Raw genomic sequence first — 24,844 nt, 5'->3', positions numbered from 1 at the left:
AAAAATTTACATAATCTAACACTGTTGCAGACTAAAAACTCTATTGTCTGTTATGCCTGCTGATGAAGCTCTGCATGCCAGCACAGAGTTCTGTCAAGGCCTATTTAAAGTCAGGTTCAGACAACCCATGTGCTATACTCATAGCCGTCATTTCCCCTTACCTACTTCTTTCTAAAGTCCAGAAAAGAATTGTAAAAAAATGAGTTTATGAAATATTAATAGTTAATACTCGATAAGCATGCAAAAGCTTTATTCTGAGTAGGCACATGCAGAGAGAGCACATACATATACCTTATCTATACATATATATTCACACATATACATATACAGTTGGCCACACATTCCATGGAATGGTTTGGGTTGGAAAGGACCTTAAAAATCATCTACTTCCAACACCCTTGTGCTAGCCACCTGCAAGGCAATAAGGTCCCATCCTGCCCATGCCTGCACCAGCTGCTATTGGTAAGGGCTGCTGGGGGACAAGGATGGGGCAGGTGAGTGCTTCCCTCACCCCTGTGAAGTGACAGGGTAGCCAGAGTCACAAGCAGGAGTGCCATCCTCTGCCAGCCTGTGCCACAGCTGGGAGGCTGATCTCAGTACTGGCCTCTCACAGAATCACAGAATACTCTGACTTGGAAGGGACTCACAAGGATCATCAAGTCCAGCTGCTGGCCTTGGACAAGACAGCCCCAAGAACCCCACCATATGTGTGAGAGCATTGTCCAAACTCTTGAACTTTAGGCTTGGTGCTGTGACCACTTCCATGGGGGGCCCATTCAAGTGCCCAACCACCCTCTGGTTGGAGAACCATTTTCTAATATCCAATCTAAACCTCCCCTGACACAGCTTCAGGCCATTCCCTCAGGAATTCCTGTCACTGGTCACAATAGAGGAGAGATCAATGTCTGTCCCTCCCCTACCCCTCAAAAGGAACTTGTAACTGCAGTGAGGTCTCCTCCTCCAGGCTGAACAGACCTAGTGACCTCAGCCACTCCTCATACGGCTTCCCCTCAAGGCCCTTCACCATCCTCATTACCCTCCTTTGGACATTCTGTAATAGTTCAATGTCTTTTTTATATTGAGGAGCCCAAAACTACACACATGACTCAAGGTGAGGCTGCCCCAGGGCAGAGCAGAGCAGGACAATCCCTTCCCTTGCCCAGCTGGTGATGCTGTGCCTGATGCACCCCAGGACAGGATTGGCCCTCCTGGCTGCCAGGGCTCTGCTGACTCAGATTCAACCATCAGCTATGATCCAGGTCTTTTTTTGTGGCACTGCTCTTCAGCTTCTTATTCTCCAGTCTGTACACACAGAAAGGGTTGATGTGTCTAAGATGCAGAACCCAGAACCTCCCAGCTCACTTCACTAGAAATTAGAGGAAGAAATTAAAGAAAAAAAATCAGTTCCCATGTCTTACAGTGACAAGAATATTTGGAAGCTTTGTGACAACATCAGGAGTCAGAACCAGGATCCACTAGAAGAATTTCATGCTGTTTCCATGGAAAGAAAACATTGTTGTCTTGAAATGGGCTCTTTCACCCAGTGTGCAAGGGGATGATCCATAGTCAGAGTGGAGGTTATGTCTGGTTTCCTTCATATGGTAAAAGAAGTTTCTTCTATTCTTTGTTCTATAGCTGCTACAATTACTGAGACATTAAATGTAACTTTTCCATTTGGGAGAATTACATCAACATTAGAATATACTGCAGTCATGTATCACAGATAGCGCTGCAATTTCTTTCTTCATTGCCTAACAAGAAAAAATGACAAATTAGGAGTTACAGTGTGAACATAAGCAAGAGAAGCCTGTTTGCTTCTTCATCAAAAGAATCAAGAATCTGTTCATACATACAATTGTTAGTAATGTTTAGCCACGACATGTGCTATCTCATCTTTCCAGACTAGACCCCTTAGCTTCAAACAAATTCTTAGGCACCCAAAATACAGAGCAGGCTAGAGACCAGAGGAATCTGTATAATGGGACTATGGATCTTTATCAACGACGGTTTCAACAACGAGAAAAGAAGCAGTTCCCAAATAACCACAACTAAAAGCTGGAACTGTTCTTTTCTGCACTCTGATTAAGTACTTGTTAAAGTCTCTCTCTTTGTACAGCAGAGGCTGCTCCTGACAACTCATGTGGGTACTCTGAAGAGATGTTTTTCGGTTAAGGTACAAGTAGAAAACAAACTGAAAAATCAAGTCCAGTCACAAAAGCTCAAAAGCACTGATATAACATAAGTAGGTCCCTTTTCATACTAAACCACATCATTATGCTAGATGAGAGAAGAATGTGTTTATTTTTCAGGAATGGCCTGAACAATCAGAACAGAATCTGTTCTAACTCTTTCTCAGCTGTGGAAGAGATTGAGATGACCAGGGCCAAAGAGAACAGGCTTGCTCATTTTTTTTAAGGCAGGCTCAGAGGCATAAAGGATTTTATCTATTCTTAGGCACATCATCTGAAAGACAAATAGATTCAAGGGCCTTGAAGCTGAAGATTGAATATCCAACCTATCTTAATGAACTCAATACTGGTAATGCCCAACTTGGACCATGGGTGCCTGTGGAAGATTTCTGCCTAGTTCTGACAACTCAGAAATCTTCTCATAGATGCAAAGATTAGAGAATTTGACTCATTAGCAAACTGTCATAGGTAGAAAACTCCCCATTTGGCAAATTAAAGATGCTTGGGCCATGTTAATTAAAAAGAAAGTCTAGTGTAACTAGAAAAAAGTCTCAAGATCTTGTTATGCTTCATACTTAATTTCTTTTCAAAAATGGAATGACTACTATACAAGCATTACCATGTGTACCTGCCTGCAAAGGGAGAAAGAGGAAGTGACACATGGAGAAATGCACCACCTTTAACAGCCTCCCACCCCTGAAAGGCTTCTGGAGAAGACAATTGACAGACTGAGGTTAACTGGTTTGAGAAGCCTGAGTGGGTGGACCCACTGTCTTCAAGTCTTTTCCTGCTGAAACTGGCAACAATTATGCTATATGCAACAAAGGTTTTGAAATATAGATAAATGTCTTCCAGACTAAAATGAAAGCCCTGTGAAAAAGGCAACTGAGCTGTAAAGAGTATTGCCAAGGGTGATGTTCACAGTGTGCACATACCTATAGATAACATGCACACACATGTATAAAAGCATGGGACAGAAAGAGCTACAAGACAAAAAATTTACCTTCACTAATTCAGTTTTGTCATCATCTTCCCGATGTCGATAAATGCACTGGCTAAGAAGAGCATACAGTCTTTCCATGCGAGATATACTGACATTCTCAGTTGCCACAATGACCAAATCCAGCACTTGCTGTAGCAAAAAAATGGAAACTACAATTCAGAACAGCAAAAGTTACGCCCTACTTTCTTATATTGTTAAATAGAAGTGGCACCTCAGAAAACTGATTAAATATCTCAAAAGATTTAATTGGAGGAAGCTAATTGGTATTACACACATGAAAGAAAAGGCTTACATTTCAGACAGTATTTTCTTACCCATGACTACATGACATCAGTGATCATAACTGCCAATCAACTGCTTCTAGAACAGCAGGGAACAACACAAACCACTTTGTCACAGAGTAGCTGCCTCAGGGAAGTCATGGTTGCATTTCATTAGAAATGCACCACAGGACCCAGGAAAATGTATTTTCAGAAACAAGCCTACAGATTTTCCAGATAGAGCTGTGCCAGATGGAAACAGAAGCATCCTTAGGTGCTCACCTCTACCCATTTGCACAATCTGTACTGTGACCAGCATCAGTCAGCTCCTACCATGCCTAGGCTGGGTACGGGTATAAAGTCTCTAAAGATCTTACCACATCTTGATTTCTAAATAGAGTAATTTATTTATACAAAAGCACATATCTGAAGGCAGAGAGTTCTAAGAGCGGCCTTATTCTACAACCAGTTACAAACCTAGGCAAAGAAAGTCTGAACAAGACAATAACTAAAGCATAGAAATCTTAACACATACAACTCAAATGAGACAGCGAACAAAGCATAAGATTCCTAACAAACAGAGCTCTAATAATTCATAGCCTCAGGGTAAAGCAACCTCTTATTACTGTCTGCATTTTCAATCGCTGGGATCACACTAACAGAGAGGAATCGATCACAAGTTTCAGACAGGAATCTCAGCCACAGGGATCGTAGTAACAAAAGGGACCCCGAAATTCCAAACCCACACAGAGCCCTCGGCCACAGGGACGCGGACGCAACGGGAAATCCCGAACCGCACAGAGCTCCCGTCCGGGGGATCGCGAGGGCAGTGGGGGCCCGAGCCACGCAGGGTTCCCGAGGGCAGTGGGGGCCCGAGCCACGCAGGGTTCCCGTCCGGGGGACCGCGAGGGCAGATGGAGGGTCCGAGCCGCGCAGGGTTCCCGTCCGCGGGATCGCGAGGGCAGTGGGGCCCCGGGGTCCCTCCCCACACAGAGTCCCCGACTGTCCCAACCAGCGCACCGGTAGCAAGTGCTGCAGGGGAAAAGGGGGGACCCCGGGGCCCAGGTCCCTTAGTGCGGGGACCGCGATGTATAATACCTTAAAATCCCGTCTCAGCTCTCTGTCAAGGATCGTTCCTCAGGTTGCAAAGAATGGAGGTTGGATCGATGGATCGAATTGATCAATCAATCGATGCCTCCACCTCCAACCCTGAGGCTTTTTATCCAAAATTGCAAAATGCATATTCATATTTTTTATCTACACACTAACCAATCTAGGTACAATTCTAAAGTTCGTAAAACTACGAAAAACAGTATCAGAACCTACGCACATAGCATATCTATTAACGTAAAACACTATCTTGCTAGCCTCAAGTTCTATCTTGTTGTACATAAAACTCATAGTAAAAATTATAAACAGTACCCTACTCTATTTTTGTTATGTCTGTACTCTATCACTAGGCCTGAAGCTGTGTCCTTCTACACTGAACTAGGACTTAGGGCATGTAAAGCTTAAAGCTAAGGGTTAGATTTCTACTTTGTGCATTTAAAGCTTTTATATATTCTAATTTTTCTAAAGGCTTTAATTCTATCTCTGTACTTTTCACTCTCTGTGCAGGATCCATGGAAACATGGACTCCGACAGAAAAGGCTTACATTTCAGACAGTATTTTCTTACCCATGACTACATGACATCAGTGATCATAACTGCCAATCAACTGCTTCTAGAACAGCAGGGAACAACACAAACCACTTTGTCACAGAGTAGCTGCCTCAGGGAAGTCATGGTTGCATTTCATTAGAAATGCACCACAGGACCCAGGAAAATGTATTTTCAGAAACAAGCCTACAGATTTTCCAGATAGAGCTGTGCCAGATGGAAACAGAAGCATCCTTAGGTGCTCACCTCTACCCATTTGCACAATCTGTACTGTGACCAGCATCAGTCAGCTCCTACCTTTCTACTCAAGAGTGGATGATGAACTACCAGAGCAGTCTGTGGGAAATTACCAATCTCTCACTCAGTTCCTTGTGCTACCAAAGATGTGAAAGTGGTAATCTGGGGAAAGCAACACTAAAAAGCTAGCAGCAGCACTGCTGGGGCTGTTCAGCCGTGGGAGTCTGTATAGATGTAGCTGAACAGAGCAGCCACACAAAATAAAAATATTACTGCCTCACAACTGCTTGCCATCAGACTCAGCCTCTCTTAGATCAGCAACCACAAGATTTGAGTTCTACACCTAATATTGAGCAAATAAGTGAACACACATCCAAAAAGAAACCCTTCCTTTCTCATTATGGCAAGTAAACAGCAGCTTCATCTGCTTTGACCAACCTCCAGGACCTCAACCAGGCAATTTCCTGAATTTTTTTGTGGCTATATCGCCTGAAGGGCAGATCATTTTTCTACCCTTTCCAGTTCATGCAAAGGAAACTCTTTTTCCTCCTGCAGCTAGGCCCATGTTTGATCCTTTCCCCAACTATACCCTAGGATAACAGCTTCTATCCTACAGGGGATTGGAAAAACCGTGTAACGCTCTAATTGTATGGATGCGAAATTCTGAATTTTGAAAGCATTTCAGAAAAGCAGATATTAGTATTTTATCCAGGATAATCCTTTGGCCAACTTTCTAATTTCAGGTTTAAAGTCATCACTACTAAAAATCAAGGTCCTTTTCCAGTTCCTAATTAATGAAAATATGCAAAGAGCAAACCAAAATACCCATCTCCCAAGTCCATCATAAAAACTGTTAACCAACAGCAGTAGCAGGTTGTCAGTGAGCAATCTTAAAATTTAACAAGCCCTTTCACATTGACAATTAAGAAGAGAACAGTCTGCTAAAAATCAGTTCACCAAAAGCAAGAGCAACCATCCACACCAGCTGTGGAAACAACAGTTATTACAGGTTGAATTATTTCACAAGCTATATATCCCTCTCATTAATTGTTTGAATGGCATTGGTTAACAAGTAACTTAATTGACAACCATACAGGTAGCAGGAAAAGGTCCTACTTCAGTATTAACAAAATCGAGATTAGACTTACTCTGAGCTCAGAGTAATCCACAGACATTCCCTGTGTGTGAGTTTTCTTTGCTTTCCCGTTCCCGTCAGATATTTGCAGTTGCTCATCCACCTGAGAATGTCCCACACAAGCTGTATGATGTACTTGTGAATCTAGAATTACACACATTTTTTTAAAACAGGATTTCTCTTTATCTAGAATACACTATCAGTGAAGTATCCTGTACCTGGAAAATAGTAGCCCTCTGCAATAACAGAGACAGAACCATTACCAATTTTTTTATCATGAAATGCTTGACTTCTATCTTTCTAGTGCTTCTCCATAAAAACTAGGAACTCAGACATGAAAAAAAAAAGCACTAGGGAAAAAAGGCAGGGTAAAACTGAAAAAAAATATTAATGCCACTACAGCACTGCACAGTAAATCTGAAGTGAAAAAAACCCAAATATGGTCTTTAAAAAAAGGTATTTTAGGTTAGGAAACACACCTACACATCTTACATTTCACACATTAGGACATAATTCTTCTGTTCCACAGGGGACTCTGGGTCCACCCTGCTTTAAGTACAGCAGTATAGCCTACACTTAGGCTGCTTATTAATGGGAAGATACTTGTGTAATTTGGTGCCATGTTTGAAAAACAAACTGCAGAATCAAAAAAAAACAGACATTGCAGAAAACCTTGACTGTAGCCAGCATAACTAGAGAAGCAGCACTGTTATGTGAGGAACACTGCATGTTGATTTGAGAGACACAAAAGAAGTAACAGAATGAAATTCAAGAAGGCTAAAGCCTAATAAATAGTGTAATCCTCCTCTAGAACAAAAAGGAGCTAAATTACTTGTTTGACTTTTCACTTACCATTTGAACATGCATCTTCAGAAGTTGTGGCTATTTGGCAATCCAGCATTTCACTCTCCTCTCTTAGGTCTGAACATTCAGGAAGCATAACACTCCTTTTTTCAGTAGGGAATTTAGCCACAAGGGTCACTTTCTCGCTTCCATTTTCTGTCCCATTTTTCTGTTGTCCTTGAAGTACATTTTCATGTTCTTCCATAGGACTGTCCTGAGAGGATGCAAACTGAACATTCTCCCTCGTTACTGCAATACTTGAAGAGTCTTCCTTCATTTTGCATTTTGTTTTTGACTTATCTACAAAGAGATACCAAAAAAAAGTAATCCAAAACATTCCCAAAGCAGTTCTTTCCTCAAAATGCAGCACCAGCATCTTGCAATGAAAATAACCACAGGAGCTTCAGTACTATCTCCCTACATGTGTCAAGAGAAAAGGTTGCAAGTTAATGAGATCAGTTCTCTATTAGATATATTACAGGCAGGGAAGGGGAAAACACTGTTTCATTAAAGAAAACTAGCTGAATATTCAAAACAGCCACAGACAATGCTTTGGACTTCAAGATGTAGGTGCCATTAAATGTCAGTTGGGCCATCAAGGCCAGGCTCTTACAATGTCATGCAGCCAGTGCATTCCAACTTCATAACCGTACTGAATAAATCACATCAGGACTTAACCCCACACTTTGAAGCAGCATAATGAAAAATACATAATGAAAAATTCAGTGTCTCTGGCATGAAGAACCAAGCATCACAGGAACCTGCTCTTAGGCCACAGGAACAGAGAAGGTAGCAGTGACTTTAGCACCTTCTGCAAGAAAGCCTGAATAAAATGCAACTTGCCATTAGAGTAGGAGGTACTGGTGTCCACAACTTCCATTTTTCGTTACACTTTGTGTCTGAGATCTTACACCCGCAAAGAATTGTGTCTTGTGTGGCTGGTTACAAAGCATGAGACAAGTCTTAAAATCAAAATCCTCAGCACCAAAAACCCTACCTCTTTCCTTACGAGATTCTTTAATTTTTTGGCAGCATTGCTCAAAACCTTCATCCATTTCACGCCTCACTATGGAATATGCAGTATCACTCAAAGTACAGGCTTTGTGTCTCAGGAGATGATCTGAAATTTTACAGCTAGAACTGAGCATTTTCTACCAGTCAATGAAACTCTTTATTTTGGTTACTTAGAATGATTTTTCTTTTTTCATAGGCAGGTTCTGAAAGGTTATTTCAGTCAGTATTTTCAGAATAAAACCAGAAAAGTTAATTATTTAAGAAAAAGTACTATTTACTAATCAACATGTCTACCACAATTCCATACTCAAACAACATGTCTAATGCTAAAAAAATTACAGCTGGGCAAAAAATGCTCTCTGGGGTTGTTCAAAATTATCTAATGGAATGGTTTAAAATTATCTGATCCTATATCCACTGTGGGATTACTAAATTTCCATAGACAAAATCTATCAATTTACACATCTGAAATTTTCCCAAATTAGGGAGAAGAAATACATCCTTACCTGCAGGCCCTTTTTTGGGGTTGAACTCTAAAGCATTGCTACAGATGAGATCGATGTCCTTTAGAAAATCTCTTGCAGTCAAGTACTGGTGCATGTCAACCTTGGAGAGAAGTGTTGAGAGATCCATGGGCTGTTTAGTAGTGTCCTTGTAATTGGGTGTCTACAAATTAAATACGCATGCTCAGAGATTTAAGCCACAAAAATTAATCATTTGCATAAAGTCAAATAAAGGACTTCTTAAGACCCCCACATATTTATAACATCCTCAAAGATACAGAAAATAACCAGTTAACATCTTGAAATTTGAAAAGGTATTTCAGGTGTCTTTGAAGAGACAGACCAGGAGAAGGGGAAAAAATAAGCAGAGTGGTCAGAGCCATGTGTGGAGCAGAAAAGAGAACAGGCAGGATTCATTTCATTTCCTCTCAGAAAATCACAGCAGAGAAACCTTCCTCAGTAATGTCACCTTGGATTCTCCTTATTGTCTGCAGAAAGAAAATATCTGCAGGACTTGCACCTTTGAGGCACCAGTCCTAAGCATCTACTCTAGAATGAGATAACTGGGCCCAGAGATGCCAGTTTCTGTACAGAGAGCTTAAAAGGAGCCTAATGACTACTTTAGACTCCTATTCTCACAGAAGCTATTGACAGTTAATTGAAGAGCTTTAGACTATATTACAACAGCTCTATAGGCACTTTTTATAAATATAAAGGGATCTTTCTGCTTTTTAGTGCTGTAACACACCTATGTATCCAAAACTTTCCATGGGCAAACTGTACTGGCATTTGGTGTAACTGACTCTCAGACTAGATCATCATCCCTTCTAACTGAAATATTCTAAAGACATTCTAGAAAGAACATAGGGTTTTCAGTGAATACTCAAATAATAAATGTTTGAGAGCCTCAAGGAGTCAAGGAAAAGCAAAATTCACTTCCTTCTTGGAAAATCAGAATAGTACAGTCCTAACACCAAAGATAAACCTTGCTAGAAAGAACACAAAAACACCAAGAAACATAAACACAGAGGAATTATGAATACACACAGTTATAATAGTATTATAAGTCAATACTAACCTTCTCTGGGTCAATGGGCTTTTTAAATACTTTGAAACGTTTGTCAGTGAGAAGTCTTTGAGCCACATCTCTTAAGTAAATCCTAAGTTCACGTAACGTATCCTCTTCCATCTCTTCCACCTGTCTTATTTCTTCCTCTGTCAGCTTTCGAGGCTTGGGTGGTGGTGCTACAGGCAGCACTTCCAAAGGCTGGCAGGCTTAATTGAACCAGAAAATTGTAGTTAATTGATGGTACTCAATTACAAGCCTTTAAAAATGTTTGATAGAAAATTATCACCAAAGCAAATACGGTATTAGCTGTTAACCTAGAGTTAGCAAAGTTTTATATGTGGAATATCCTCCTCACTTGTGTTGGTTTTTAATGCAGGAGGTTGAGCAGCTTGCTTCATAACCAAGTCCTCAAAAAAAGTCTTCTCTCAGCACAGGTAGGACGTGGGATTCTGAAAACTTCCTCATATTCAATATTAAACAATGCTTTTATCTAAAGCAATGAGAGAAAATACACTTCAGTTATACAAGACCACACAAACTTCTTATATTCTGTTTCAAAAAAGATGAGTACCTCTCTGAATTAAACTGAACACTTATCTGGATAAGACTGTCAATGAAAAGTTATCTTCATGGCCTTAGAGATCTAGGTTTTTATAGCATGGCAATTTAACATGGCTTCTCTAAAGACCACCTTCTAGATTTTAAGCTCTAGGAAGAAACTGTATGATAAACAACTGAGAAAGGGGTGACTGGGGATTCACCATCCCCAACGCTGCTTATTTTGCATTTACATGCCTTGCTGTCCTTTGGCTTGAATCTTTATGGCAGCTACAGAAGGAAAATGGCAAGACTCAGAGTACAACTGCTGGCTTTTTAGTAAGGTTTTTGGGATTTCTCTAATTATATTTTTAATTAATTTGAATGAAATGTCTCAATTTGAATACTTCCAAGGTATATTACATTTTTCTATTTCCACTACCAAAATGTATGGAAGGGATTTCAATCCCTATTTTAGAAGGCACTTATTAACAGTATGAAAATTTCTGTTACTGAGACAAAATAATCAGAGCAACACATTCACATTTTGAACAGTCCTTCCTTTAATGCACAGTCTCACACGTCTACAAAGCTCAACATGTTGTCTTATAGAATTCTGTTAAAGAATACACCTAAAAATTTATTTCCAAGTTGCTTCAACAGCAACCTAGCTTTCCAATTTGTTTTCACACAGATGAAGGAAGTAATTCATTAAAAAAAAAAATTGAAATTACATTCCATCATTAATAGCTCGACCTCTGTATTTTTTCAGCAAAAATACTTTCGACTTTTCAGTAAAAATGTTTTCAGAAAAAGTCTTTTTTTACTAGCTACCCTTCAAGCACCACATTCTTCACTAAAGACACACCTAATCATCCTGAAGCCACAAAAGCCATTGTCTGAAGCAAGTCCATACATCTGTCTAATAAGCTTCAGTATGTGAGAAGGGAGAAAAAAATGGGTCAAAGTCAATCTTTACTCAGAAAACTCTTTAGGCAAATGCTTTCAGCATTGTTTTGTCTAAGCAAGTTTTAAGGGACTGGGTTTGGATGCCTGAGTAATAATTATGAATTTGCTTAAGAGTGGTATGTAACTCTAATGCTTCTTAAATTAACAAGAAATTGAGTAATGAAGGAATAGAAATATCAACTGAAATACCTCTTCTGGGAGATCTCTCAGTTGTACATTAGATGTTGCAAGGAGTAAAACTGGAGTAAACCTTGGGATGCTCTGCAGCAGTGTTGTAAAAACAGATCTCAGCATGGGTCCAACAGTCTCCCACCATGAAGGGATTTCTGGGACATACACGATACTGGGTGCTGATCTTTGAGCTTCTCGCATCAACTGGTAAAATGAAAGCTTGGATAAGAAAACTACACCATATAGAACAAGCTACTAAATGACTACACATCAGTCAAACTATCTTATGAAATAAGAGGTATAAAGGCAAGACATCAAGACAAATCAATAAATGACTCCTTAATAATCGGGTAAAATTTTCTCTTTGACTCAAACATAGAATTTCTATGCAGATAGAAACAGACCTGAATCTCTGCTTGATTTCAAAATTACTTAGGTGTAAGATAATTCCTAGAGCCTTAGCATTCAGACAGTGTAGTGGCGTGCTTGAAAAAAATGCACAGCTAACTGTTTGGAAAGGTGTATTTGCCTGGAGAAATCACTAGACAACTGCAACTACACCATTTTCAGTTCAGAAGGGACATACACCCAATTCAGGCTGGAGCACAGTCTGAACAAACAAAGGCCTATGTGAAAAGATGAGGGCTACCACAAATGCCTGGCTATAATTCATAACTTCAAGCAGATTTTTTAAGAGGTGACCAGCCCTTAGGCCATCTGAAGAGCTAAATCACTCATTATCAAAGGTGAGCTTTGGAAAACCACAAGCCACTGCCTACAGATGGCACCTCAGTCACAGAAGGCAACACGTATCTACTGCATGAGGGAAGTGGAACACCTTTCACACAACAAACTTCTCTGTGCACCATTTCAGATTAACAATCTGCAAAGGACTTGCTCCTCCTATGTGACAAATGAGTAACCAGTCACATAATGTGTCTGTCCTAACTTGTACAGCTCTCAAATGCTGCTACTAGAGAAATCTTTTAATATAGTTATGCCAAAAACAAAGTGGATTTACTGTCCAAAAGTAAAAAAAAAAAAACCAGCACTAAACTACTTATATTTCCTTTTCCTAGTTAATGAAAACTCCACACTGTACAAATCCAAGTATTCCATGAATTTTAACACCGTTGCAGCATGTACTGCAGCAGTAAAAGCTGTAGATCTATATGCAAAAAAACCCCCAAACAAACAAAAAAAAATTCCCTTCCTCAAAATCTTGGCTGCCCTACAAATATAATTTAAAAAGAGCCTACAGAATGTGCAGTGACATGCAGTCACGTTGATGCAGAGCCATCTGCTGGTAGCCCAGAGTCTTCAGAAGCAATAAAAACAACTTTCTAAATCCCAGATGAAATCAGCAGGATTTCTCACCACGGAGAGGAGTTTACTAGCAGCATTTCCCACTTGCCTGAGCTGTTAACAATATTCTCCCTGTTACATTTCAAATGGAAAACATGGCTACGTATAAAATCCTTATCCTTATATGGTATCATTACATCAGAAAAGTGAATTTTCAGACAAAAGTGAATAAAACAGCACATTTCAATCAGACCACTTATATTGACAATGACTTTTGCTTACTTCACTAGTTTATGCACTAATCCTATGAGACTAACGAGAAAAAAAAGCTACCTGTACACATGTTTCATCAGGTGATGTGCTAGCAAACAAAGTTGGTGTATCTATTGTATAAATTGGAAACTTTTCCAGGGAATGTATTACTGCAGCTGCCAAATCAGAAGCTTGCCCAGATCCTGGCTCTTCAATTAGTAAGAACCGTGGCCTGTAAGATGTTGGCTGGTCACGAGGATTTCTACAGCAATAAGAAGAAAACAAGTTCAAAAATAAGTGACAGGAAAATAGGAAAATAAACATTAAAGTTTTTTCCTATGCAGTTTGTTTCATAAATACTCTCTCTGTTGCCCAAAATAATAAGCTGGACTGTGAACAGGAAGACTATCAAAGCTTCTTTGTCACAAACTAGTACTCTGCCTCTGCTAGAAATCCTGCCAGTCCCCAGTCAGTTACTCCTGTGGCTGGGTTAAGTAACAGCTCTTAAATCCCACAGTGGAACTGTCCAGCCAAATACCCACACAACAGCTCAGTTTGATGAGTCAGGGCAGTGTACTCAGCCAGAACAGAAGTAGGCAGTTGAACCTTCACTCTTACATCTGGCAAATATTGATCACTCTACACACTCTCAACTCCTTCATCTAGCATCCCTCATACCAAAAACAGTTTAGACACTCAACTGTCTTAAAAACAGAGCCATAACAGGGACAAACGTACCTGCCAAAAGTGCGGAATTCCGCCTTTTTGCAATCTGATGCTTTATGAGTCGGCCTCTCTTCAGAGACTGATGGTGATTCCTCATCACTATCAATCACATAATTTCCTAAAATAAGATTTAAAGAGAAGAAAGGTTTGTTAACTTTCTTGTATAGTCCATCTCTCTCTTGCATTAATACACCTTCAAAATCAGTGCTGGAAAACACTTCTCTTGTATTTCATCATTTGAATGCTATTTTCTGAAGAGTTCATTCTACCACAAATCAAAGGAGAACGCACAAGTCTCTACAAAGCTGCCCTATGTGCCATGATTTGCATCAGGTACTATCTCTCTGTCGACAAAAACTTGTGGGTTTCTCTCCTTAGTATGAATATGGTTAGGAATAACTTAGGTAGTTCCCAGACACCTGAAAAACATTTCTCCTGCTTTAAGCATTTCTTTGAAAAGAGGTTTAAAACAAAATAATGCTAATAATTTAAAGCTTAGATTCCTCTCTGCAAGTGATAAATGTGATGTTAGCTCCTGTCAGAAACACGGTGCTCCAGCAAAGAACTCATAGTTCTTGACTACATTTGCAAGTCGCTCACAGATCCCACCCTGCACTGGGCACACACAAAGTATAAAATTGTGCTGCCAGTACAGCTGAGTACATTTGTTTATGCTGATTGCAGAGATCACAAGTTTTTTCCCTGGCAGATTTTTAAACAAGTGAATGTAGATGTTGTACCTTGTTGTTGGTCCTTCTTTAGTGCAAGCTCGGCATGGGGAAATACTCTCTGCAAGGTTTTTAAAATCCTTTCCAGTGTGTTTTCTAACAGTGGCTTTGAAATAGCTGATAGTGCTCTTCCAGAGGAAGGCATAACCCTCTGTGAAGCTGGAACAGTCTTCTGCATGGCCACGGAAAAATCATTTGCTTTTATTTTAATTGAATCCATGTTTATCTGCAGTCTCTCTCTGCTTTCATACAGCTGAGGATAGTGATGCCGCAAAGCGCAGAGACCAGTTTCAGCACATAAGGCTTTAATATCAGCACCACAGTATCCTAATAAACAAAACAAGAAGCAAATGTAATGTCAGTCTCAGACAAAACAGAATTCAAGGCCAGTACTTCTAAAGAGCAGCACTGAAAGATTTTTTATGCAGCTGAAAATTACAGGGCAAAGAGACAATTTAAAGAGTTGTTATACTGCAGAAAAACTCTGTTATGTGACTCACAGCCTAAGCTATCCACTTAGGCAGCAGCCTGCTGGACCAAACTCAGTTCCTGGGAAAGATGTCCCAAACCCGTTCAGTGCTCTGAGAGACAAAAAGAAAATTGAAAGCAGTGCCTAGATTTGCTCCCATGCCAAGTGCCTCCCCACTGCCTCTCTCTGCCACAAGGTACAAGAGCTCAGGTACTACCTGGTACAAGCTCAGGTTCCCTAGGACTGAAGTCACATGTAGTAACCCACACTGTTTTCAAACTCACCAACACATTCTTCAGCCAGCTCTTCAAGCAAGTTGTCCGATGGCTTCGGGTTCCAGTCTCGTGTGTGAATTTTGAAAATTTCTTTTCTTGCCTGAAAACAGTTGCATTTCAGTTTGCCCAAAGTTCTCTCTTAAAAGAGCAACGACAACACAAACCCACAAAACCCCTTCTACCAATACAAATACTTTTCTTATCTGATGAATCTTTTAGTATTTTAAAGGTCAGTTATTAATATGCTGTCTGCTTTTTCAAGCAGGAAATTCAATAATTCTGAACTTGTTACATCAAACTCTTGCTGGGGGCTGCAGTAAAGTAAAAGGCATTTACATCTTCCAAAAAAGTGAGTTTTCCCAAGTGTGAGACCTAATGATTCTGAAGAAAAAAATCATTGTAAAATCCTTATCTGCAAACAGAGGTCAAAGAAAATTCTCTCAAATTTAGCAAAATTTCATGAAATATTTCTTGGTACACAGATTAATTATGGCAGATTTCTAGAACTCTACCACAGTAGGGAATTGTGTATTACATGTTTTAATGGCACCTCATCTCCTGTTCCTGAGAGCAGATGAAAACTGGAGAAAAATGTTTGTGCACTTTTACTAGTTTTCAATTCAATAAGCCTTTTTATCCTTTTTCCAAGAAGTGATAAGAAATATCATAGATATCCAGAGAGAAAACACAAAAAGAGTTTTGCACGCTATCTCCCCCCCTTCAATATTTTTTGGCTGCTAAATACACATTTTTATACTGGTTAACTATTGCCATTGAACTAGAAGCTTCCCAAGCCCTGCACCTGTGCAGTATCCTTCGCATCTTTGTCCAAGTCCCTGTCAATAATTTCCAGTAAGACCCCAACATACTTATTTTGCTCTAGCACTGGCCTTGATCAAAGTTTTTGCTACCAAGGACGAATTCTCTCACCCTTTCTTTTACTTTCAAGATGCTTCAGGGACAGCTTACAATTAACTAATATATTCTTTCTTAAACATTTCAGTAAGTATTAATATCCCATTTTCACCACCAGTCACAGAGAAACCAAAACTAACAAGAGAACTAACAACATGTTGAAACCATCCTAATCATACATATTCAGAGCCAGGTCTGCCCTGCACAGTACAATGCAATTTCTCCAGATATCCCTTTTTGTCTCCCTACAGCTTTTGTCCAAGCTGCACACTATGGATGGAGACTTGCACTGCTGCAAAACGCTGTCTTATTACAGGGGTGTGTTGTAAGGATGGACTTTGCCACGTAAGCGTAAGGTTGAGTGGAAGTTCTGACCTCCTTGTTTGGCAGACTGAAGCGGAATTCTCGTTCAAAGCGCCCAGGTCTTCGTAAAGCAGGATCTATAGAATCCAGTCTGTTGGTGGCTCCTATTACCACAACCTCTCCTCTGCTTGCTAAGCCATCCATAAGTGCCAGAACTGTTCCCACAACAGAGCTAACAGAAAAATATGGTTTTCATTCACCAGCTTAGTAAGTTTTCTTCAGTTACATATAAACTTGTCCAATGATCACTCAGAATTTTTTATTGATGAGATGCAGTTTAGCAAAAGACTCATTTCAAGTCATAATAAAATACAGATAAGGTAACACAGACCTTTTGCTGATATCAAGCTCAGCAAATTGTTTTCAATTACTGTTGAAAAATCTCTGAGATTCATTTGCACAGAATTACTATTTTTCAGGAAAAATGAATGCATCACTTGCAGTTAAATAAGTTGCCATCTTTTTTTCACAAAGATTTTTTTTTCTACGTAGATACAAAACATGTCCTACCTATGAATTTGGTCTTGTTTACTGGACCGTACAGGAGCCAGAGCATCAATCTCATCAAAGAAAATAATTGAAGGTCGCATCTGGTAGGCCTACAATGAAAACACGGGAATATTGACATCAGGAAAGCAACCCTATTAGAAAGAAAACAAACTAGATTTTTCAGAGTCTGTTCATTGAGCTAACAGAGTAAAGTGGCACAAGTAACCAAAGACAGAAGCCTATTGTCACATCCTCAACCCAAGTAGACTGGATGACAAGAAAGAAACCACACCTGTAGTTTTTTGATCTACCTGGCAACCACAAGGACAGAGACAGGACCTAGCTAAGTTACAGGTTCTGGAAGCAACCCTCTGTTACCAGTGTAAATGACCATGCTTTCAGCCTGCACCTCTTTCCCTCTGATCTTAAGCCATCACATCTTATTTCCTGAAACATTTCTTGTGACTTTTTGGAAGGTTGTTTGGTTTGGGATTTTGGGGTTTTTTTGGAGGGGTGGGGATGTGGTAGTGGTGGCGCTTTCCAGGATTGTCTTATTTCCTTTACTACCTTTTCCCAATACATCTCAAGATTTCAAGGCCCTAAAACTTCACTGAAAAAGAAAAGAGTGGCAATCCCATTTCAGTGAAAGGAGCTGGCAAAACATGTTGTAGACCATAGAAATTTAATTCCAACTCAGGAAGAACATACAGCACATTTCAACCTTACCTGCTCAAATAATAAACGAAGCTGTCGCTCAGATTCTCCTATCCATTTACTCAGGCACTCAGCACCTTTTCTCATAAAAAAGGTTACTTTCATGTGACCTTGACTGCATTCATTAGCAAGTGCACGAGCAAGCAGTGTTTTTCCTGTCCCTGGTGGGCCATAGAATAGACAGCCTCTGCAATTTAAAAAAACAAAATTAAAAAAACCCAATCACATAAGAAAAAAAATCATGGAAAAGTACCTATTACAAACCCCATCCTTAACACAAACAACTCTGCTCTCCTAAACAACACACCTTATGGATAAGATAGTAGTAACAGCTGAAGTATGAGAAAAGTCAAAAGTGTTGCTACACAGTTCTCCAAGGCAGCAAATAAAATCAGTAAAAAAGATAATGCAGAAATACAAAACCTTGATAAAAGCTTGCAGCATCCCAAAGGGACACTTTCAAAACTTCTGACAATCCAGCAGGGGTGGTTGGAACCAAACAAGGACAAACTTCCAATGCAGAATCTGACACTAGGCTAACTCAGGAATCATCAGTTCATTTTTCAGTGATGCATTCCATATTCATTCCTGTTTTCACATACAGCAAGATTTTATAGTAAAGCATTTGATTCTCCTTTAAAAAGCTTTGAGTTACTGGAATTGGCTTCCCGTTGCTGGTGATAAAGGAAGAGGTATTCTAAAGCTGGAAAAATATTCTGCATTTTTGCATTTACATCAACTACAAAAGCCAATACACTGCTGCTTCAAAAAAGAATTTCACTGAATAAAGAAGCAAAACACAAATATTTTTCTTTCTATTTTGAAATACTTTTAAAGTTACTGAAGGCAAAAAATTTTAGGTCCTAGTTCAATATGCCATAACTGAGTTTTGTTGACTAAGAATATATAAAGCTAACAGTTAAATCACTGGTGGTTTTTTTTGTTTGGTTGGGGTTGTTTGTTTTTTTGGGTTTTTTTTTTCGTAACACAGAAGCCACTTAGCTGTGTAAAAAGTGGACAGATTCTTATTTAACTCAAGCACAACACTGCAAGTTTCTGGATTCATATCCTATCAGTTGTAAACCTGATACTTTAGAACTTGAAAAGAAACCCCAGGAGTTGGTGGCAGAGACAAGTGGACTTCTCCAAAACAAATATTTGACTTTGAGTAGAAAGTACTTCCTGCTTACAAACCAATTAAGTCTACTTCCATACCAGAGCTTTAAAGAAAAAATCCCAACTCCACCTTTGAAAGGCAAGACACTTTGAAGGATGGTCTCACAGTAAATCTTTGGACCTACATATATACTGGATTCTACCATTTTTTTAAAAAATTATGTTTTACTACTGTTAAAAAATAACACTGCTGAGAATTTGGAAGCAAGGAAGCATACTGATGCCCCAGTTGAATTCTCCTGAAAATAAGTAAATTAAAACTTAGAGTTTTAAACAATGTCTGTTACCTTGGAGGTTCGATTTTCAGTCTCTCAAAGATTTCAGGATAAAGCACTGGAAAAATGACCATCTCTTTCAAAGATGAAATGTGTTCAGAAAGACCACCCACGCCATCAAATTGTACCTAAAGATAAAGTCAACAGAACACATTTTATATGTTAAAGAAAGCTGCAGCCTTGATAAGGTTCCATGAGAAGCTGGATTGCTGGAGAGAAAACTGTAAACCAAGGGAGTTGTAGATGGCCTATTTACTGGAAGCTTTCATAAATACTGCAAACATCTCACTGCCACAATGAATCAAAAATACTTACTGAACCATCTATTTGCATTTGCTCTATACCAGCCAGACTTTCTCTGATTTTCATGGTATCCTTGTCAACTTCTGCTGAGGCACACTTCTGAAAGCTGACCAGAAGATATCTGATTTGAGTTGAGGAAAAAAAGATGCTTTCTAACTTACAATGCAGAGAGAAAATTTTTGATTTTCTAATGATAGCAAGTGAATGCAGAAGAATTTATAAATTAGTATGAACTTCCTAACTAGGTAAATATTCAATCAAATGTTTTGAATTGAATGGCTATGAGTAGATAAAGGAAAATGGTCACTCCAGACATTAAACTGAGTTAATTATTTTAACAGTAGCACTTATGGATATCCAAGCCAGCCAACACAGTACATACAGGAATACAAGCTTAGAAGAATTATTCCATCTGTGGAGACTATGGACTGAACTTGATTAGTATGATGGAGGAGTTCCTCCCCTTCCCAAACACACTGACATCTTTCAAATAGTTTTAGCTTTTACCCTCAAAGAGTTACCGCCCAGGAGAACTCTTATTTCAGTGGGTGTTAACATTATAAAGCCTGCCCACGACTCCTGGGCTTTCCTGAGGACTTTGCAATGTGTGTGCCAGAAGACACACATCTGAAAGATGTCAGGCTGAAAACTCATTTGTTAGACTGTTATTAAGTTAATATTTCTATAGCATTTGTTAAGTAACAAAACTATGTCCCCTACTTCTGACATTTTCTCTTACAGCTGTTTTCATTTTGAAAAACAACAGTAAAGCACAGAGGTAGGGAAGTTTTACATCAAGAAAATACATCAAAACGTGTATCTCTACAATTCCTCTCATTCCCATCTAGAAATCAAATTTCTTATTAAAAGTCAATTCTAAAAATCCAGTTTTAGATATTCCAATTATAGTTGTCAATACCAACAGATATGATTAAATATTGCCCCAATTTAGAAAGGGTACAAGATGAAGATGGCAACACTTCATAGTTAGGCATATGCAAAGTCCTCCCAGTACACTCCTCCCTCCCCCATTCTCTAATTTCATTAACCTTCTTAAATTTCTCTTCTTCCTTGGTATTTCAAAATCCTCATCATCATCAGAAAAGGAATCACTGCTGAAGACTCCATATCTCCATCTGCAAACATTCAAACAAGTAAAAAATCAAAATGCATTCTAAGTAATACCAAAATTCAGGTGAACACTGTCTCAGAGTTGACTTTGAAATCTAGTAAATTTTCAGATTATTGGACATTTTATCTGATTGCGAAGTACATTATGTGATTTTCCTTGTGACAGCAATATTTGATTTTTCTTAGGAAGGTAAAATGTATCACTAGTGTGCAAAGAAATTTCTTAATCAAGTTACTCCTTTTGTCCAGTCTCCCTCTCTCAGACACACAAATCGAGTTTCACTTAGCATTATGTAGCTACTCTGTGAAACATCAACATTTTAAACTCATTTAGAAATTTGACTTCAAAACCCTTTCCTTCTGTAATTTTTTGCTTTAAGATACTAAGCAATGTGTTTCTATCTAGCAAGGGAAGGCACTCTCTGTGCTCCTTTCAAATGATCCGACATCCCTTTGTCATTCCTACTGCAATTCATAAATTTGATTTTCTTTTAATGTTTTTTCTGGTTTAAGGATAGTTTCATACAGAAACATGAACTGATTCCAAAGAGACAGCAGAACCAGTGTTTGAGTGATTAAAAAAAAAATCCATTAAAACTTCCATACAGGCTCTCCCTCTAACTAAACTGTCTTTGGTTTTAAAAATATAACTTTCATCTCTCAAGATTAAATAGTCTAAGGTTTTCAGAGGGAGATTCGGGCTTCAGTTACAGAACCAATTAATTTCAGTTACACAATCTCAGCCACAACCCTCATCATCACCTTATCAGTGACCATAAATACTGCATTTTCAAATACGAACTGATGGCTAGTAAAAATAATGGCCTGTCCCTTCCAGTGTTTTTCTTTATACTCTCAGACTACCACAGTAATTATACTATTTATCTGTAGTTGCCACCAGTCCAAAACCCCTTGAAAACATTGAGTCATGTGACAGGACTATTGAGAAAGAAAAAATATCACTTAACCATACACAAACCTTTTATTCCCTTTACATGAATCTCTCTCTGAGACAGATGAAGATTGGACTGAAGAACTTGTCTCACATTTTCTAAGTTCTGTTGAAAACAAAGAATTCAGAATAATGTCACAAACAAGTTTAAGATAAAGTGGGATAGTCAAAGAGGCAGAAAGCAGGATGTGTATCACCCATCTCTAAGTTCAGGGAAGTTTCAAGGCAGGCAGGGGTTAATCAGTGCACAGTCAGGTTATAATCAGGTTAATCAGTAAAAGTGAAAAAACATGCAGCTGATTTTTAAGGAGAAATACATAAAACACATGAGTAAGATTATAAAGGCCTCTTTCATTACTATTCTTTCAAGGCTAGATAGGTCATTTTTTACTGGAAAGCAATAAGGATCCTATAGAATGTGCACAGGATACATATTTTAAAAAAGTTACTGGCAGAATGAAAGTAAGAAATTTAAAGTTGAGTGTGTGCATGTATCTCCATTAAAAAAATCTTGCTTCCATGCAAGAAATTAGCTCTTAAGAAAAACTGTGCCTAAAACCTATTTTCCAATGTATCTTGATAGCACTCAACAAAGCAAAGCTTTTTTCCTTTTGCTTCACTTCCTGATAATGAAATTACTGCATACAACATTAAACTCTTTAAGCACTGTTGCAAGAAATGATATATTCAAAATGTGCTACATGAAAGGTATTCCCTCCTGTCCACAGCCCTTTTATCATGCGTTTTGGAAAAAAATGTGGGGTTTGGGACTTTTTTGTCTGAATACCTATGAGCTCCTTACCAGTACAGCCCTAAAATCTGTGGCTATAGCTTGTAATGTCAAGAGCAACACAGATTTTTTTTATTGATGAAAAATACCCAGTAGTTCAATCCATCCCAATTGCTTTAGGAAAAGCTTTTGGCTAGGGTATAGTCAAGGAAATTCAGAACAGAAGTAGCCTACAATGCTACCTGAATTGTCAGTTGTTTCTTCACCAGTTGTTTCCATATCTAGACTTTCCTAATTAAAAGAAACAGGAAAAATCAGACACAAACATGCAGAAAACCTGTAGGCATATCTGGTGCCTTTATAGTATCATTTTCAAGATACTCCATACGTGCAAAAGATTAAATTAACACATAGGAAGAGGGAATAGGAACACCACTCTGGAATCCAGGATTATTTCTACTTTAAAATAGGGTTTAGTAGATGTGAAACTTAAACACTTGGCCAGATACAAAACTGACTGTATCAATCAGTCACAGGTTAATTAGCCTAATTTACCACAAAAGTGTGGTAAAACCCAGGACAAAGCAATTCTTAGTAGAAAAAAAAATCATACTGGCATTTGAGAGATGATTTAGAAAGTACTATGGTCAGTTTTGGCTGAAACAAACAACAAAGGAATTCATATCTGACCAAAAACAACTATGAAAGCAGGCTGTGGATATGTTTAAAAAACAAAGTGCCTGGTATTCAAGTGGACAGTGGACTAACTTGATTTAATCGAGCAAAATCAAGGCAGAGGAAATATGATTGATTAGTGTCTATAATTTTAACATGAGTTCTGCTTGGGACAGGGGAGCACTTGAACTCACAGGCGAGGCTGGCAAAAGAACAAACACAGATAAAGCAGATATCAATAAATTCACTTTTTAGTAGATTTGAATAAAAACCCAAGCCCTGAGACAGCTATTTGTAAAAACCTGGGGGTTTTATTTATCCATTCAAAAATCATAAAGCAATTCAGCAAGCAGAGTATATGATGTGTTTCAGCATACCACTGCTCTTTCATGTCTTCTGAAGAAGGTATTTCCTCCACTTTAGAATGTAGCTGTGGCATGACTGTAATAGTAAGATGTTAAGTTATAATTACAGAGCATGAATAAAATATTAGACTACACAATGCTTTGGAAAAATGTATTTTCAGCTAAATTAAAATTGTAACTAAACAATTTATGTAAAATGCCATTCATATAGAAAAATAGTAAATTATTTTAGTATCTACTCTTTCTGTGCAGTGAAACATCCCAGTCTCCCATTCTTTGCTGTCTAGGTGTCTTTTCCATGTTATCCTTTTTTTTTTTTTTTTTCCTGTGAGACTGCTTCTGCAGTACTAAGATACAAAGCTGACATGTAAAAGCAAAGACAGGTGAGTACAAAAAAACCCCACTGAAAACAACAGCCAGCCAGCAAGATATTTTAATATAGTGTGCAAAAAGCAAGAGTCATTGACTCTTTATTCAAGCCAAGTTTTTCAACACTACTTAAAAATTAGATCAAATATTTTGTTTTTTATAGAGAGGTTTAAAAATAAGTGTTTGGGTATTTGCAAACATACATTGTTTTCAGTTAATTTTCCCCTCTTGCCAAACACAGTACCAAAAACAATCTCATTCAGTAGGAAAAAACAAGAATTCTGAAGATCACAGGAAGATAACATAAAGACATTATGGCAGTTTTTCATAGCACTGAAGTTGCTCAGCATGATAGCATTAAGTGACTTTTAGTTCACAGCCATCCTCAGACAACAGGTTGCTTAGTCTTCTCTTAACTGGAATTAAAGTCTAATGCTGATTTTCCATGAATATATATGATGGGAAAAGAATATCTCCCTGTTGATATACTTTGAAAACCTTTCAGAAAACAATGTCAATTTGGCTTCAATTTGGGCAAAGAGAATTAAGTCAGACATCTCAAGCAGAAATGCTAAGACTGCTTCATTTTGCTGTATCCAACTTTCTGCAGTTTCTTGACTAAACAGGACATTATAAAATTATTCACAAGCATGAAAGAAAAGTTAATTAAACATGAAGGCAATTCTGGTGCCAAGAAGATGACTTTAGAGGGCAGATCAAATCTATTGAAAGTCACAACATGAAATGATCATTTCAATTCACAAGAAACCAGCCCACATATAAAAGATGCCCTGGAATGAAGATCTCTCTGCAGCTGGCAATCCCAAACGAAAGACACCAGTGGCAAATTTAAACATTGGCTGGCCCAAAACCTTTACACATGAAGCACGTGAGAAACACATCCTCCAGTGCACAGTCTTTAAATTGTAAATCTTAAGACAAGCCACAAGCAGGAGACGCTACCTGACCAACCGCAGTGGAGCGTTTATGGAATGTTTGTCAGGTTGCCTGGCAGTGCCCCTCAAAGTTCCAAGCTTGATCAT

At 38.6% G+C, this 24,844-nt stretch overlaps 1 protein-coding gene across 1 annotated transcript; it reads right to left on the bottom strand.

Annotated features, from left to right (window-relative positions):
• Positions 1-143: 143 nt before the first annotated feature.
• Positions 144-24,844, bottom strand: LOC134546370 (ATPase family AAA domain-containing protein 2-like). The gene is given in 22 exon segments (XM_063389706.1): positions 144-1,751; positions 3,193-3,321; positions 6,497-6,627; positions 7,336-7,626; positions 8,166-8,264; positions 8,312-8,446; positions 8,847-9,006; positions 9,922-10,118; positions 10,268-10,330; positions 10,333-10,402; positions 11,608-11,793; positions 13,228-13,408; positions 13,885-13,990; positions 14,592-14,927; positions 15,354-15,444; positions 16,635-16,794; positions 17,133-17,221; positions 17,838-18,012; positions 19,289-19,404; positions 19,592-19,700; positions 20,629-20,715; positions 24,765-24,844. Coding segments are annotated over 22 exon segments (3,048 nt in total). The 3' UTR covers positions 144-1,694.

The sequence above is a fragment of the Prinia subflava genome, chromosome 1 (genome assembly GCF_021018805.1).
Source record: "Prinia subflava isolate CZ2003 ecotype Zambia chromosome 1, Cam_Psub_1.2, whole genome shotgun sequence".
Classification (NCBI taxonomy): Eukaryota; Metazoa; Chordata; class Aves; order Passeriformes; family Cisticolidae; genus Prinia; species Prinia subflava.
The sequence above is the reverse complement of the archived record's forward strand: the minus strand, read 5'-3'. Positions and strand labels throughout refer to the sequence as shown.